This window comes from Macaca nemestrina, chromosome X (assembly GCF_043159975.1).
Source record: "Macaca nemestrina isolate mMacNem1 chromosome X, mMacNem.hap1, whole genome shotgun sequence".
NCBI classification, from domain to species: Eukaryota; Metazoa; Chordata; class Mammalia; order Primates; family Cercopithecidae; genus Macaca; species Macaca nemestrina.
Genome location: NC_092145.1, coordinates 39917940 through 39930556, shown reverse-complemented (window position 1 = coordinate 39930556; position 12617 = coordinate 39917940). Strand labels below are relative to the sequence as shown.

The window sequence follows — 12617 nt, the reverse complement described above, 5'->3', positions numbered from 1 at the left end:
AGGAAGTTGGAGGTTGCAGTGAGCCGAGATCACTGCACTCCAGCCTGGTAACAGAGCGACCGTCTCAAAAGAAAAAAACAAAAAGAAGCAGACTTGTGTCATAATTATAATGATATAGTTCCTGCCATTTTCTTTTGAAATACTGATTTTCTCCCACCATTTTTTTGTCTCCAGTTATGGCCAAAGCCTTTTGTTTTGAATTCTGTGTTCAATAGTAAGTTGCAGTTTATTTGCAATTTGAGCACTTGCATGTTTTCTGGTGTATCACTTGCTACCCTTTTAACTGCATGGTTAATTGTGAATTTAAAGTAGCTCAGAGCAGCAGTTAACTATGATTGGCTGTTTTTGATAAAATTTATTGCTCAGAATTTTTTAATATATTAGAAAGAACAGATCAAAATAAATAGGATTTGCAGTGTGTCATTATTATTAAGGACAAAATTGTGAAAATGTCTTTGAAAATGATCTTGGGCAAATTGTTAATTTGTAGATTTTGAAATGTAGTTTCTACACAGCTATTTGTGGCTTTTAAGGGAGGAGGTGTGATTGCCTTGGTATATTCTTTGAAAGTAAAGAACATGCACAATAATTTTGGCAACACCAGGGCTTTAAGAAAACAACATTCGTGAGGACATTTTAGGTTAGAATATACATTTTAGAATTGGAAGGAATCATTATATTTACATTCCTACACTTTTCAAATGAAAAGAAACAAGCAAACTTGGATTTCTGAAAAAGGAAGTGATTTTTCCTTTTTGCCCAATATTACACAGAGGACTAGTGGCTTTTTCCACTACCTCCCCGCTATTCAAGAAATTTGAAATATCAAGGACAGTAAAGTAATCTGCCTGAAGTTTCAGATGCTACTACTATGACTGTATTAACCAAATGTCTGTCCACACCCATCTGCTTTGTCATCAGTGAAACAACTTACAAATTGTCAAACAAAATATGGGTAGAGCTTAGTTATCCAAGAAATAGAAATCATGTTATTCCTGTCAGATATTAGCATAAGGAAATAGAAATAAACATGTTCTTGCTTGTTAGGTTTTTGCTTTTTCTTTGAATTGTTGCTTAAGGGATGTTAATTGCAAACCAAACTACAAACAAAAACAGTTTATGTTAATTTCAGAGAAGTGTGTGTGTGTGTGTGTGTGTGTGTGTGTGTGCGCGCGCGTGTGTGCGTGTGTATGGCAAAAAACAGTCCCAAAATTATATGTATGTAAACTTTAAAGGTGAAAATTAAATTTAATACCCTGCTTTTTAAAATTCTTAGCACTTCAAAACCAAAAATACTGGATTTTTATGCTTACAAGATAATAGGACTTTTTTCTTTGATTGTTAAACTAGTATGGCACTTTCAGCAGAGAAGTAAGCTGCCCAGAACAGTCTTGGACATATAGTAAATGCTGTATGTGTTAGTTGTTGGGGTAGTTACTCCTTTTTTTTTTTTTAAAGAAGTTATGTTTTTCAAATATTACTAAGTTTAGGCCCACAAGACATTCCAAAATAATGGAAAAATTCAAACCTGCCTCTTTGGAAACATTTTGGAAATAAGCCCCAAACACTGGAAGCCAGTCAATTTTTTTTTTTTTTTTTTGCAATTCTTTCTGAAATCTTTCTTTCTTCAGTCATATGCCTCTGGATTGTTTTGGTTTGGCCACTTGTCCTGTGTTGAGCTGACTCTGGGGTCAAAAGAAGTTAGCCAGTTGCTGAGCGTCTTTGAGAGAAAGGCGGTGAAACTTAATAAAAGGAATAAAAAACATGTATATTCCATAAAGGACACTGAAAAGGATGTATAGATCAAGAGTGGATATTGCTTCTTGAGAAAAGTACAGCAGGAGTTAGCTCACAGATGATAAAGCAAGTCTTTCCTTGTGGAGAGAAAACAGCACAAAACAGTGAGCTCATTAGTATCACAACGGGCAGCTTTGAAAAGATTCATTGAGAAGACTCCAGCACAGTAGTCAGCCTTGTGCTATCTCTGATTTCAGAGATTTCTTGTTAAGCCAAAGCTTGTACTCAAATAGTTTTATCATCCACTTAAGCGATTTCTTTACGAAAGTAGAAAGTCAAATGCAAATTCTTTTGTAGTGAATCAATGTCACAGACATACAAATCTCAGTTCTTTCTTATCTTTTCTACTTTTTTTTTTTTTTTTTTTTTTTTTGAGATGGAGTTTCACTCTTGTTGCCCAGGCTAGAGTATAATGACGTGATCTCGGCTCACTGCAACCTCTGCCTCCTGGGTTCAAGGGATTCTTCTGCATCAGCCTCCAGAGTAGCTGGGATTACAGGCATGCGCCACCACGACCAGCTAATTTTGTGTTTTTAGTAGAGACGGGGTTTCTCCATGTTGGTCAGGCTGGTCTCAAACTCCTGACCTCAAGTCATCCGCCCACCTCAGCCTCCCAAAGTGCTGGGATTACAGGCATGAGCCACTGCACCCAGCCCATTTTTACTTCTTTAAAATCCAAGGAATAGAAGAAAATACTATGAAACTAAAAGTTTAAGCTTAGCTGGAATAATTTATTTGAAACAATTTAGAAAATGAAGGTCATGTAACTTTTGCAAGACCTTTGAAAATTAGCAAACTTAATTACAACTTTGCATTTCATTGCCAAGCATAAGAAGGAGTTTTACTAGAGCTACATAAGTAATTGCATTAGGACATTCTATATATATGTATATATTTTTTTAATTTATTTTCCTTTTTTTTTTTTCTTTTGAGACAGAGTCTTGCTCTCTTGCCCAGGCTGAAGTACAGTGGCACCATCTTGGCTCACTGCAAACTCTGCCTCTTGGGTTCAAGTGATTCTATGCATCAGCCTCCTGAGTAGCTGGGGTTACAGGCATGCACCACCATGCCCACCTAATTTTTGTATTTTTAGTAGAGATGGGGTTTCATCAAGTTGGCCAGGCTGGTCTTGAACTCCTCCTGGCCTCAAGTGATCCACCCACCTCGGCCTCCCAAAGTGCTGGGATTACAGATGTGAGCCACCGTGCCCAGCCTACTTTGCTAGTTCTAGTTATTAATTCGAATTCCCAGACATTCTCTTTTTTAAATACGAATTAATCCTTTTTTCTGTGACATAAACAAATTTGGATTTATTTTTTAGCTGAAATCACGATAATTGAAACAACCTAAGTTTTAGAAGTAAAAGATCCTCGAAGCAGAAGCACTTGTAATAGGAAAAATAACTTTACATATCTCATTCTGAAGCTGTAACACTTTTGTCATTTCAGGGACTTTGGTATGTTAGGCATGAAGAAATGCACACCTTTCAGATTTTAACTTATTAGACAATGTTTCACTAAATGAAGTAGAGTACAGAAAGAAGTAGACTAGTGACTATTGTCTTTTCACAGAGCAGGTGCATTGTTATCAAAAGGAGAGCTATGGGATCAAAATGCATCACAGTTAACGTACAGTTGAACTAAAACATCACATTGTAAATAAAAATATTTTAATAATTTGAAAACTGCCTGAAGTGTGTGCATCAGCTCCTCACTGTTGATACTTAGAAGTCAGTATAATGGCCATAGAGCAGGAAGGGTGATTTCATTGGTTATGTGTAATATTTAGAGTAGTGCGTATGTGTGTGTCTGCATACATATACAAACATAGACACACACAGACATTTATTCTAAAATTCTACCTCCAAAATTACCGGTATAGCTAGCACAGAATCGCAGCTATGGAAATACTGAGTAAGCTTGATTTTGTAAAATTTAACTGCTTACTAACTATTCTCTCAAACAGAATTGTATTTGTAAGTCCAAAGAAAGTTAGGATTTAAGAAAGGCAACAGGAAAAGATGACTAAGTAATAGGGCTACTGACAACACATACAGCAACTTTTCTACCAGTTACTAAAAGTCACTTTCTCTAGATGGATTAATTACAAAAAGGTGCCTTCCTGGAAAGATGAAATACAACAAGGCACTCCTTTCGGCCTGACACAGTCCTGTGCAAGACACAAGGCTTGGTTAGTATAGCTTGGGCTGGATTTCTGCTTCTGCTCGTGCCTGCTCTGACACATACAACCTGAACTGTTATGTATATTATAACCCTGTTCTGTGAACTGCAGACATAGGCTGCATCCTCCTGAGATGTGTGTGTGAATACATATTTGTCACGAATGTTAAAGGTCTTTGAATTGCATTTGTTCAGCAACTTTTCCATTAAGTCTTAAGTTTTCTTTCAATGAATCCACTTAAATGGGGTTCTAAACACCATTTAAAGAAAGTTGTATACAGCTTCTACATCTTGCTCCTGTTTTACTGGCTTTGACTAATTTAAACATGCGCATTGGTGGATCAGGAACACATTTGGAATTAGGTAAATTCCAATACCTCAGAAAAATATAGACAGAACTTTAGAATGTCCAATCAGATGGTTACACAGTACTAGGATGTGAAACTTACTTTGTTATAACTTGCTTTTGTATAATTAGAATGTTCCTTACTGTGAAGAGAAGCTGGACTTCTTAAATGCCCCAATAAGACAATCACTGAAAAGCTTCTTTTTGGTATTTATTCTTGATAGTCATCTATTACTACCAGCTTAACACTTTTTTTAACCATATTATTCTGTAACTTTTGATTTAATGAATTCTTAATAAGCTACCCCATTATACTGTAAAATAGTTTTTCGGTTAGATCATAAAATTTTATCTTTCTTTGCATCAACAATTTTTATTGGGTGGGGGGAGGGGGAGGGATAGTGTTAGGAGATATATCTAATGTAAATGACGAGTTAATGGGTGCAGCACACCAATATGGCACATGTATACATATGTAACAAACCTGCACGTTGTGCACATGTACCCTAGAACTTAAAGTATAACAAAAAAATTTTTTAAAAATAATTTTTGTTGTTGTTGTTGTTGAGATGGAGTCTCGCTCTGTCGCCCAGGCTGGAGTGCTGTGGCTGGATCTCAGCTCACTGCAAGCTCCGCCTCCCGGGTTCACGCCATTCTCCTGCCTCAGCCTCCCGAGTAGCTGGGACTACAGGCGCCCGCCACCTCGCCCGGCTAGTTTTTTGTATTTTTTTAGTAGAGACGGGGTTTCACTGTGTTCGCCAGGATGGTCTCGATCTCCTGACCTCGTGATCCGCCCGTCTCGGCCTCCCAAAGTGCTGGGATTATAGGCTTGAGCCACCGCGCCCGGCCAGAAAAAAAATAATTTTTATTAAAGAAGGGGGATTCTTCAATGTTTTCTCTCCAGGAAAAGAATAAAGCCTTCCTTGTTTGTGGAAAATTAGCAGATTTACCTGTGCCTTTGAACCACATTAGTTTTTGGTTAAAGTGGATTCAATGCATGTAGCACTTAATGTTTTTGACAAGTGTGTGCAATTGACATTCTGGTGCTTCATTTTCAGCAGCAGTATCGTAGTACTTGTTTAGCATTTCAAAAACTCAAGCCCAATTTTTTATATCTTTTAACATCAGCTATGGGAAAAACGTAAGTGATCAAGATATAAAAGAATATAAATATGCTTATTGTATGTAATTTGAAATTAATTGTGAATCAACAAAATTACTTTAATTAATAGATTTTTCAAGAGGTAAAAAGTAGTGATATTGCCAAGACCTTCCGCAAAGCAATCAACAGGAAAGAAGGTATTTGTGCTCTGGGCGGAACTTCAGAGTTGTCCAGCGAAGGAACACAGCATTCTTACTCAGGTAATCATTTCATATGCAATAGGTTAACACAATGTGCTAAGTGGGATGGTTGCTATAATGTCAAGGAAGGGCTCTAGGAAAACATTACCTTCTAATTAAGAATAAAGTAGAAGTCCTTTATGACATGTATTTAGGCTTGAGACTAATACTTGTCATAAAGGCATTATAAGTATTTATTGTATGGCTTTGTTAGCTTGCAAGAGACAGGATACAATCCATGTAATGATAGGCTTTATTACAGTGCATTATACAATAATATAAGTGTAATTTTTAAGGAATTTTGTAACTTTTCTGAGTACCGGTTAACGTGTTCTATTTTTTTTCTTAATTTTGTAATACCTAATAACCACTGTGTTGCATCCAAGTGTCTGGGTTTCCACACAGAATTACCACATGTTTCTGACACATTAACTTTCAGCACTACTGCACAACTATTTTAGGCTTTGAAGTCCAATAGTTAATAACCTAGAGTATGAACTAATGTCTTGTTATTTAACATAATTTTAGAGGAAGAAAAATATGCTTTTGTTAACTGGATAAACAAAGCTTTGGAAAATGATCCTGATTGTAGACATGTTATACCAATGAACCCTAACACCGATGACCTGTTCAAAGCTGTTGGTGATGGAATTGTGCTTTGGTAAGATGTTAGCTTGTTTTATATCCAGATATCCAAAAATAGCCATCCATATAATTGATATATTTGTTTCTGCATGCTTGACAGATTCACCTCAAGAAATAATTAGAATGGAAAATTACCCAGTTTCTGCCTTTTTGATTTAATCTCTAGGTCTGTCCATGAATCTAAAATTCAGCCATAGATCGACAACCTCTTTATAGGGAAGCTACCAGCCTCTATTTTCTTCTCAACACCAAGCCAGCAGAACATTACAACTTTGTTGAACTTAAGTATGTCAGTGTCTGTTTATTCTGAAGTACCACAGCTTCCAAAAGAAAAAAAGAGGCTACTCTTCAGTTCTCACTCTCCAATGACCTATTTCTAAAAAATGCTTTTGCCACTGCTGCTGCCCCACAGCCAACAGCATCTTGGCAGACATAACACAAGATTATCAACACTGTCAGTCGATGTTCCAGTTTATAGAGGCAGTGTCACACAGTAGTTAATAGCATGCTCCATAATCAGTCTGCCTCAGTTCTTTCTATTCAGTCCTGCCACTCTTCAGAGTATGACACTTCACAGTACGACTGCCACTCATGATACTCAACCCCTTTGCATTTCAGTTTCCGTCTATTATCATCTCCCCATTATTATACTTATCTCACAGGGCTGTTGTGAGCATTAAGTAAATTACTACATACAAAGTGCTTAGGGTAGTACAGTTGACATATTTCAGATGAATATATATATATAGTGTGTGTGTGAGAGAGACGGAGTTTCGCTCTCGTTGCCTAGGCTGGAGTGCAATGGTGCGATTTCGCCTCACTGCAACCTCCGCCTCCAGGTTCAAGCCATTCTCCTGCCTCATCCTCCTGAGTGGCTGGGACTACAGGCATGCACCACCATGCCCGGCTTTTTTTTTTTTTTTTTTTTTAGTAGAAATGGGGTTTCTCCATGTTGGTCAGGCTGGTCTCGAACTCCAGACCTCAGGTGATCTGCCCGCCTCAACCTTCCAAAGTGCTGGGATTACAGACATGAGCCACTGCGCCCGGCTGACAGTATATTATAGTATATACAATTCTTCTTTTTGCAATAGGGTCATTTTGTTTGTTTGAAAAGCTGATTTTAAAACTGTAAGATAGGTTGGGCATGGTGGCTTATGCCCAGCCCTTTGGGAGGCTGAGGCAGCAAGATTGCTGAAGGCCAGGAGTTAGGTCCAGTCTGGGCAACAAAACAAGACCCCTGTCTCTACAAAAAATTTAAAAATTAACCCAATATGGGGTTGCATGCCCTTAGTCCCAGCTACTTGAGAGGCTGAGGCAGGAGGATCACTTGAGCCCAGGAGTACAAGGCGGCAGTGAGTCAGGATTTGCACCACTGAACTCCAGCCTGGGTGACCCTGTCTGTCTAAGAAATAAAAATACATATATACATTTCCTTTGTGTTCCATTTATAGGCAGTGAAGACATAATCTCCCATGTGTGTGTTTTGTTTTTGTTTTTGTTTCTGAGATGGAGCCTTGCTCTGTCGCCCAGGCTGGGGTGCAGTGGCGTGACCTCAGCTCACTGCAGCCTCCACCTCCCAGGTTCAAGCAATTCTTGTGCCTCAGCCTCCCGAGTAGATAGGACTACAGGTGCTCACCACCACACCCAGCTAATTTTTGTATTTTTAGTAGAGACAGGGTTTCACCATGTTGGCCAGACTGGTCTCGAACTCCTGACTTCAAGTGATCCTCCCGCCTCAGCCTACCAAAGTGCTGGGATTACAGGCATGAACCACTGTGCCCGGCCTCCCTTGTGTTTTAATACAGAGAGAAGACTGCCAGTTTCTCTCTCTGGGGAACTCACCCTGCAGAACTCAAAAAATAAATAATATAAAAATAATAAGAGATAATCATATTGAACTATTTAAGATTTAAATTTTGCATGGAAAGAAGCATGGCTTTCTTTATGTATATTAGGGCAGTATTATGAACATCTAATATGTTAGAACCAGGCATAGTGGCTCACACTTGTAATCCCAGGTACTTGGAGGCTGAGGTTGGAGGATCCCTTGAGCCCAGGAGTTCAAGGCTGCAGTGATTCGAGCTATGATTTGGGCCTCTGTACTGCAGCCCAGGCGACAGAGTTAGACCCTGTCTCTAAAAAGTAATAAAATAAAAAATAAAATGTTAAAGTCTAAATCTAGATTTTACCAAATGAGTTTTTTCCTAATGAGTCACAGACTATAGCCTACCTAATCTTTCTCTCTCCACTGTACTACCAGCACCAAATATAGTGTCTGGCTTATTGTTGAGGCACTCAGTAAACATTTGGTGAATGAAAGAATCTCATGCTCAACTAATTGTACTGTTTTGTGGAAAAGACTCATTTTCAATGCAGGATTTTATATATTTAAAATATATTCAATAAAGTTCTCCCTCCACTTTTTTTTTTTTTTTTTTTTTTTTGAGACAGGGTCTTGCTCTGTCACCCAGGCTGGAGTGCAGTGATTCAGTCATGGCTCACTGCTGCCGCCATGACCTCTTTGGCTCAATCAGTCCTCCCACTTCAGTCTCCAAAGTAGCTAGGACTACAAGCACACACCACTATGCCTGGCTAATTTTTTTTTTTTAATTTTTTGTAGAGATGGGGTTTCACCATCTTGCTCAGGCTAGACTTGAACTCTTGAGCTCAAGCAGTCTGCCCTCCTTGGCCTCCCAAAGTGCTAGGGTTACAGGCGTGAGCCACACTGTACCTGGCCCAAGTTTTGTTTTCAATATCCCAAGTTATTTTCATAAAAGAATGAGAAAAAATTTAAAAATAAATAAAAGAGAAAGCATGTTACAATCCTCTGCTCAGAGATACCCATCTGCTATACACATATTTTGGTCTTTTTGGTTTTTTTTTTTTTTTTAAACAGCATCTTGCTGTATTGCCCAGGGTGAAGTGCAGTGGCATAATCTCTGCTCACTTCAACCTCCACCTCCCAGGTTCAAGTGATTCTTCTGTGTCAGCCTCCCAACTAGCTGGGACTACAGGTGTGTGCCACCACGCTGTGCTAATTTTTGTATTTTTAGTAGAGACAGGGTTTTCCCGTGTTGGCCAGGCTGGTTTCCAACTCCTGACCTCAGGTGATCCACCTGCCTTGGCCTCCCAAAGTGCTGGAATTACAGGCATGAGCCACCATGCCTGGCCAGGGTTTTTTTTTTTTTTTTTTTTTTAAGACAGGGTCTCGCTCTGTTGCCCAGGCTGGAGTGCAATGGTGTGATCGTAGCTCACTGTAACTTTGAACTCCCGGGCTCAAGCTATCCTCTTTCCTCAGCCTCCTGAGTAACTAGTACTACAGGCACATGCCACCATGCCCGGCTAATTTTTTTATCTTTTTTGTAGAGACAGAGTCTCACTATATTGCCCAAGCTGGTCTGGAACTCCTGGCCTCAAGCAGTCCTCCTGCCTCAGCCTCCCAAAGTGCTGGGGCTGGAATTATAGAGATGAGTCACCACATCAGGCCTTGGTCTTTTTTTTTTTTAATTTTTATTTTCCATATGTGTAGTTTATTATGATCAACATGATAAAACTCATCTAGTTGCATTTTTTAGAGTACATGAAAGGTTTTATAGTAAGCTTTAACATACTTGTAAATGTTTACAGCCACTTTATAAAAGTAAATCAACTCTTCTTTTTTAAAATCAACTTTTTTATTTTTGTTTCAGTAAAATGATTAACCTTTCAGTTCCTGATACCATTGATGAAAGAGCAATCAACAAGAAGAAACTTACACCCTTCATCATTCAGGTATGCATTGTTCTCCCCTCCCTTTAACATGAAATTACTGTTTGAGGACCTGTTCTACAGACTTCAGCTTCCACACTCTGTAGGCTCCCAATCAATCCTTGTAAAAACTGTTGAGTGTGGGATTGTTATCCAAATTATACAGACAGAACTGGGACTCAGAAAGGTTTCTGAGCTTGCCTGAGAGTAATGTTGGAACTGAGGTTCAAATCCCATTCTAATTTCAAAGCCCCATGTTCTTTTCATTTCATAATGTGTTCAAGCACTACAGAGATAAGCAGAAGTATATAAGCTCTTAATTAACTGGTGTGATTAAGGAATGGAGCATTTTTTTTCCTATCAAGTGAATATTAGATTATTAGCAAAATTCCCTCAGGGAAGAGCACCTCTTGGGATGTGGACATTGATAACTTCTAAAACTCTTTTGGGCATATGCAGTACTGATTGTCTCTCACCCATTTGGGCATTTTTGGGATGATAACACTTTACTCACATGGATATATTTACTGTGGTACTCAGCCTTTTCCTTTAGTGCCAGCATACTTCAAAAGGTACCAAATAAAAATACAAAGTTAACTTCTCCTGAGGTTCTGCAAAAGGCAATAGCAATAAGGCTGAAATCTGTCTTAGCTAGGCTTTCTAACACAAAAATCTAGAATTTGTTTTTTGTGACACCTATATGGATGAAATTAATACAGGTATTAATTTCCTAATTGAATGTTATTTTCAGTGAAGGGAGAAAGTAGACTGCTAAAAAATGGAAAGGTCAAGAAGCAAGTGTGTAATTTGGCTGTCTTGCAGGAAAACTTGAACTTGGCACTGAACTCTGCTTCTGCCATTGGGTGTCATGTTGTGAACATTGGTGCAGAAGATTTGAGGGCTGGGAAACCTCATCTGGTTTTGGGACTGCTTTGGCAGATCATTAAGATCGGTTTGTTTGCTGACATTGAATTAAGCAGGAATGAAGGTAATGGAACGCAGTCATTCTGGAAGTTGTTTATTGGTTATTTTGTTCTAGTCATGCAGACTTTCATGCTCTCACTTAATGGAGGTGATTAAATGGTGATAACTAGAATGAACATAAGGTAATGCTATAGAGTTATTCAGGAAAATAGTCTAATTACATGACTCTCTTCTTTACTAGTAATTCACATTTGTCTGGCACTTTACAGTTCATTTTGCAATAATGACACAAAAGCACAGAGAGATTAAGGAGCTTTCCTGAAGTCCTCAAACTTGATTATTTTTTTCTGTTCTGCCTACACAACTTCTACCCCATTACCACCCTCAGCCCCACCATTTTGCACCATCTTCTTTTTTGGAGACAGGGTCTCACTCTGTCACCCAGGCTGGAGTGCAGTGGCACAATCACAGCCTGGCTAACATGGTGAAACCCCGTTTCTACTAAAAATACAAAAAATTAGCCAGGTGTGGTGGCACGCACCTGTAGTCCCAGCTACTCGGGAAGCTGAGGCAGGAGAATTGCTTGAACCCGGGAGGCGGAGGTTGCAGTGAGCTGAGATTGTGTACTCCAGCCTGGGTGAAAGAGCGAGACTCTTTGTCTCAAAAAAAAAAGAAAGAAAGAAAGAAAGAAAGAAAGAGAGAGAGAGAGAGAGAAAAGAGAGAAAAGAGAGAAAAGAGAGAAAAGAAAGAAAGAAAGAAAGAAAGAAAGAGAGAGAAAGAAAGACGAAAAACGACAACAAAAAAAATGTAAGGTTGCAACCGGGTGTATTGGACCACGCCTGTAATCCCAGCACCTTGGGAGGCCGAGACGGGTGGATCACTTGAGGCCAGGAGTTGGAGACCACACTGGCCAACATGATGGAATCCCATCTCTATTTAAAATAGAAAAGTTAGCTGGGCATGGTGGCGTGTGCCTGTAGTCCCAGCTAGTCGGGAAGCTGAGGCAGTAGAATCGCTTGAACCCGGGAGGCAGAGGTTGCAGTGAGCCAAAATCATGCCACTGCACTCCAGCCTGGTCAGTAGTCCAAGACTCTTTCAAAAGAAAGAAAAGAAAAAGAAAATATAAGGTTGAATTATATTCCTGTTAAAATAGGCTTGAGCCTTCAAGAATTAATTGATTAATTATACTTAAATACAAATACCACAGTGTTTCTAGACTACTTGAATCAACAGGTTAAGTAAAAGATTCCCAAATGTTAAATATCTTTCTCAGAATCTTTGACTTTAATCACAAGGCTAAGTAAAAGATCCCCAAATTTTAAACATTTTTCCCCAAATCCTTGACTTTAGAAGTGTTAAATAAGAACAATTTATACAAACATATGACATAATGTGAAGCTTCCATTAAGCTTAAAGGCCATAACCTCATTTGGTATTTGGAATGTGAAGAATAACAGAGAAAAGAATAAATTGTAGTATTATGTTATTATATATATTATATATTTATCTTTTTGAGTAGATTTTGAGTATCTTGAAACCAGGAGCTATGTCATAGTAGTTTTTGCACCTCTATTACTTAACAGTGTCAAAAGACTGAATGAACTTGGCATGACCATTATTATGTCATATAATGACTG

At 38.6% G+C, this 12617-nt stretch overlaps 1 protein-coding gene across 5 annotated transcripts in view; it reads left to right on the top strand.

Annotated features, from left to right (window-relative positions):
* The window catches only part of LOC105490497 (plastin 3), an 87143-nt gene that overhangs the window by 61675 nt on the left and 12851 nt on the right, over positions 1 to 12617 (top strand). For all 5 annotated transcript variants that reach the window (XM_011756225.3, XM_011756232.3, XM_071088902.1 and 2 more), the window contains 4 exons: positions 5556 to 5685; positions 6193 to 6325; positions 9999 to 10080; positions 10879 to 11044. In XM_011756225.3, coding sequence (XP_011754527.1) covers positions 5556 to 5685; positions 6193 to 6325; positions 9999 to 10080; positions 10879 to 11044 — 511 coding nt within the window. The remainder of the gene's footprint in view (positions 1 to 5555; positions 5686 to 6192; positions 6326 to 9998; positions 10081 to 10878; positions 11045 to 12617) is intronic.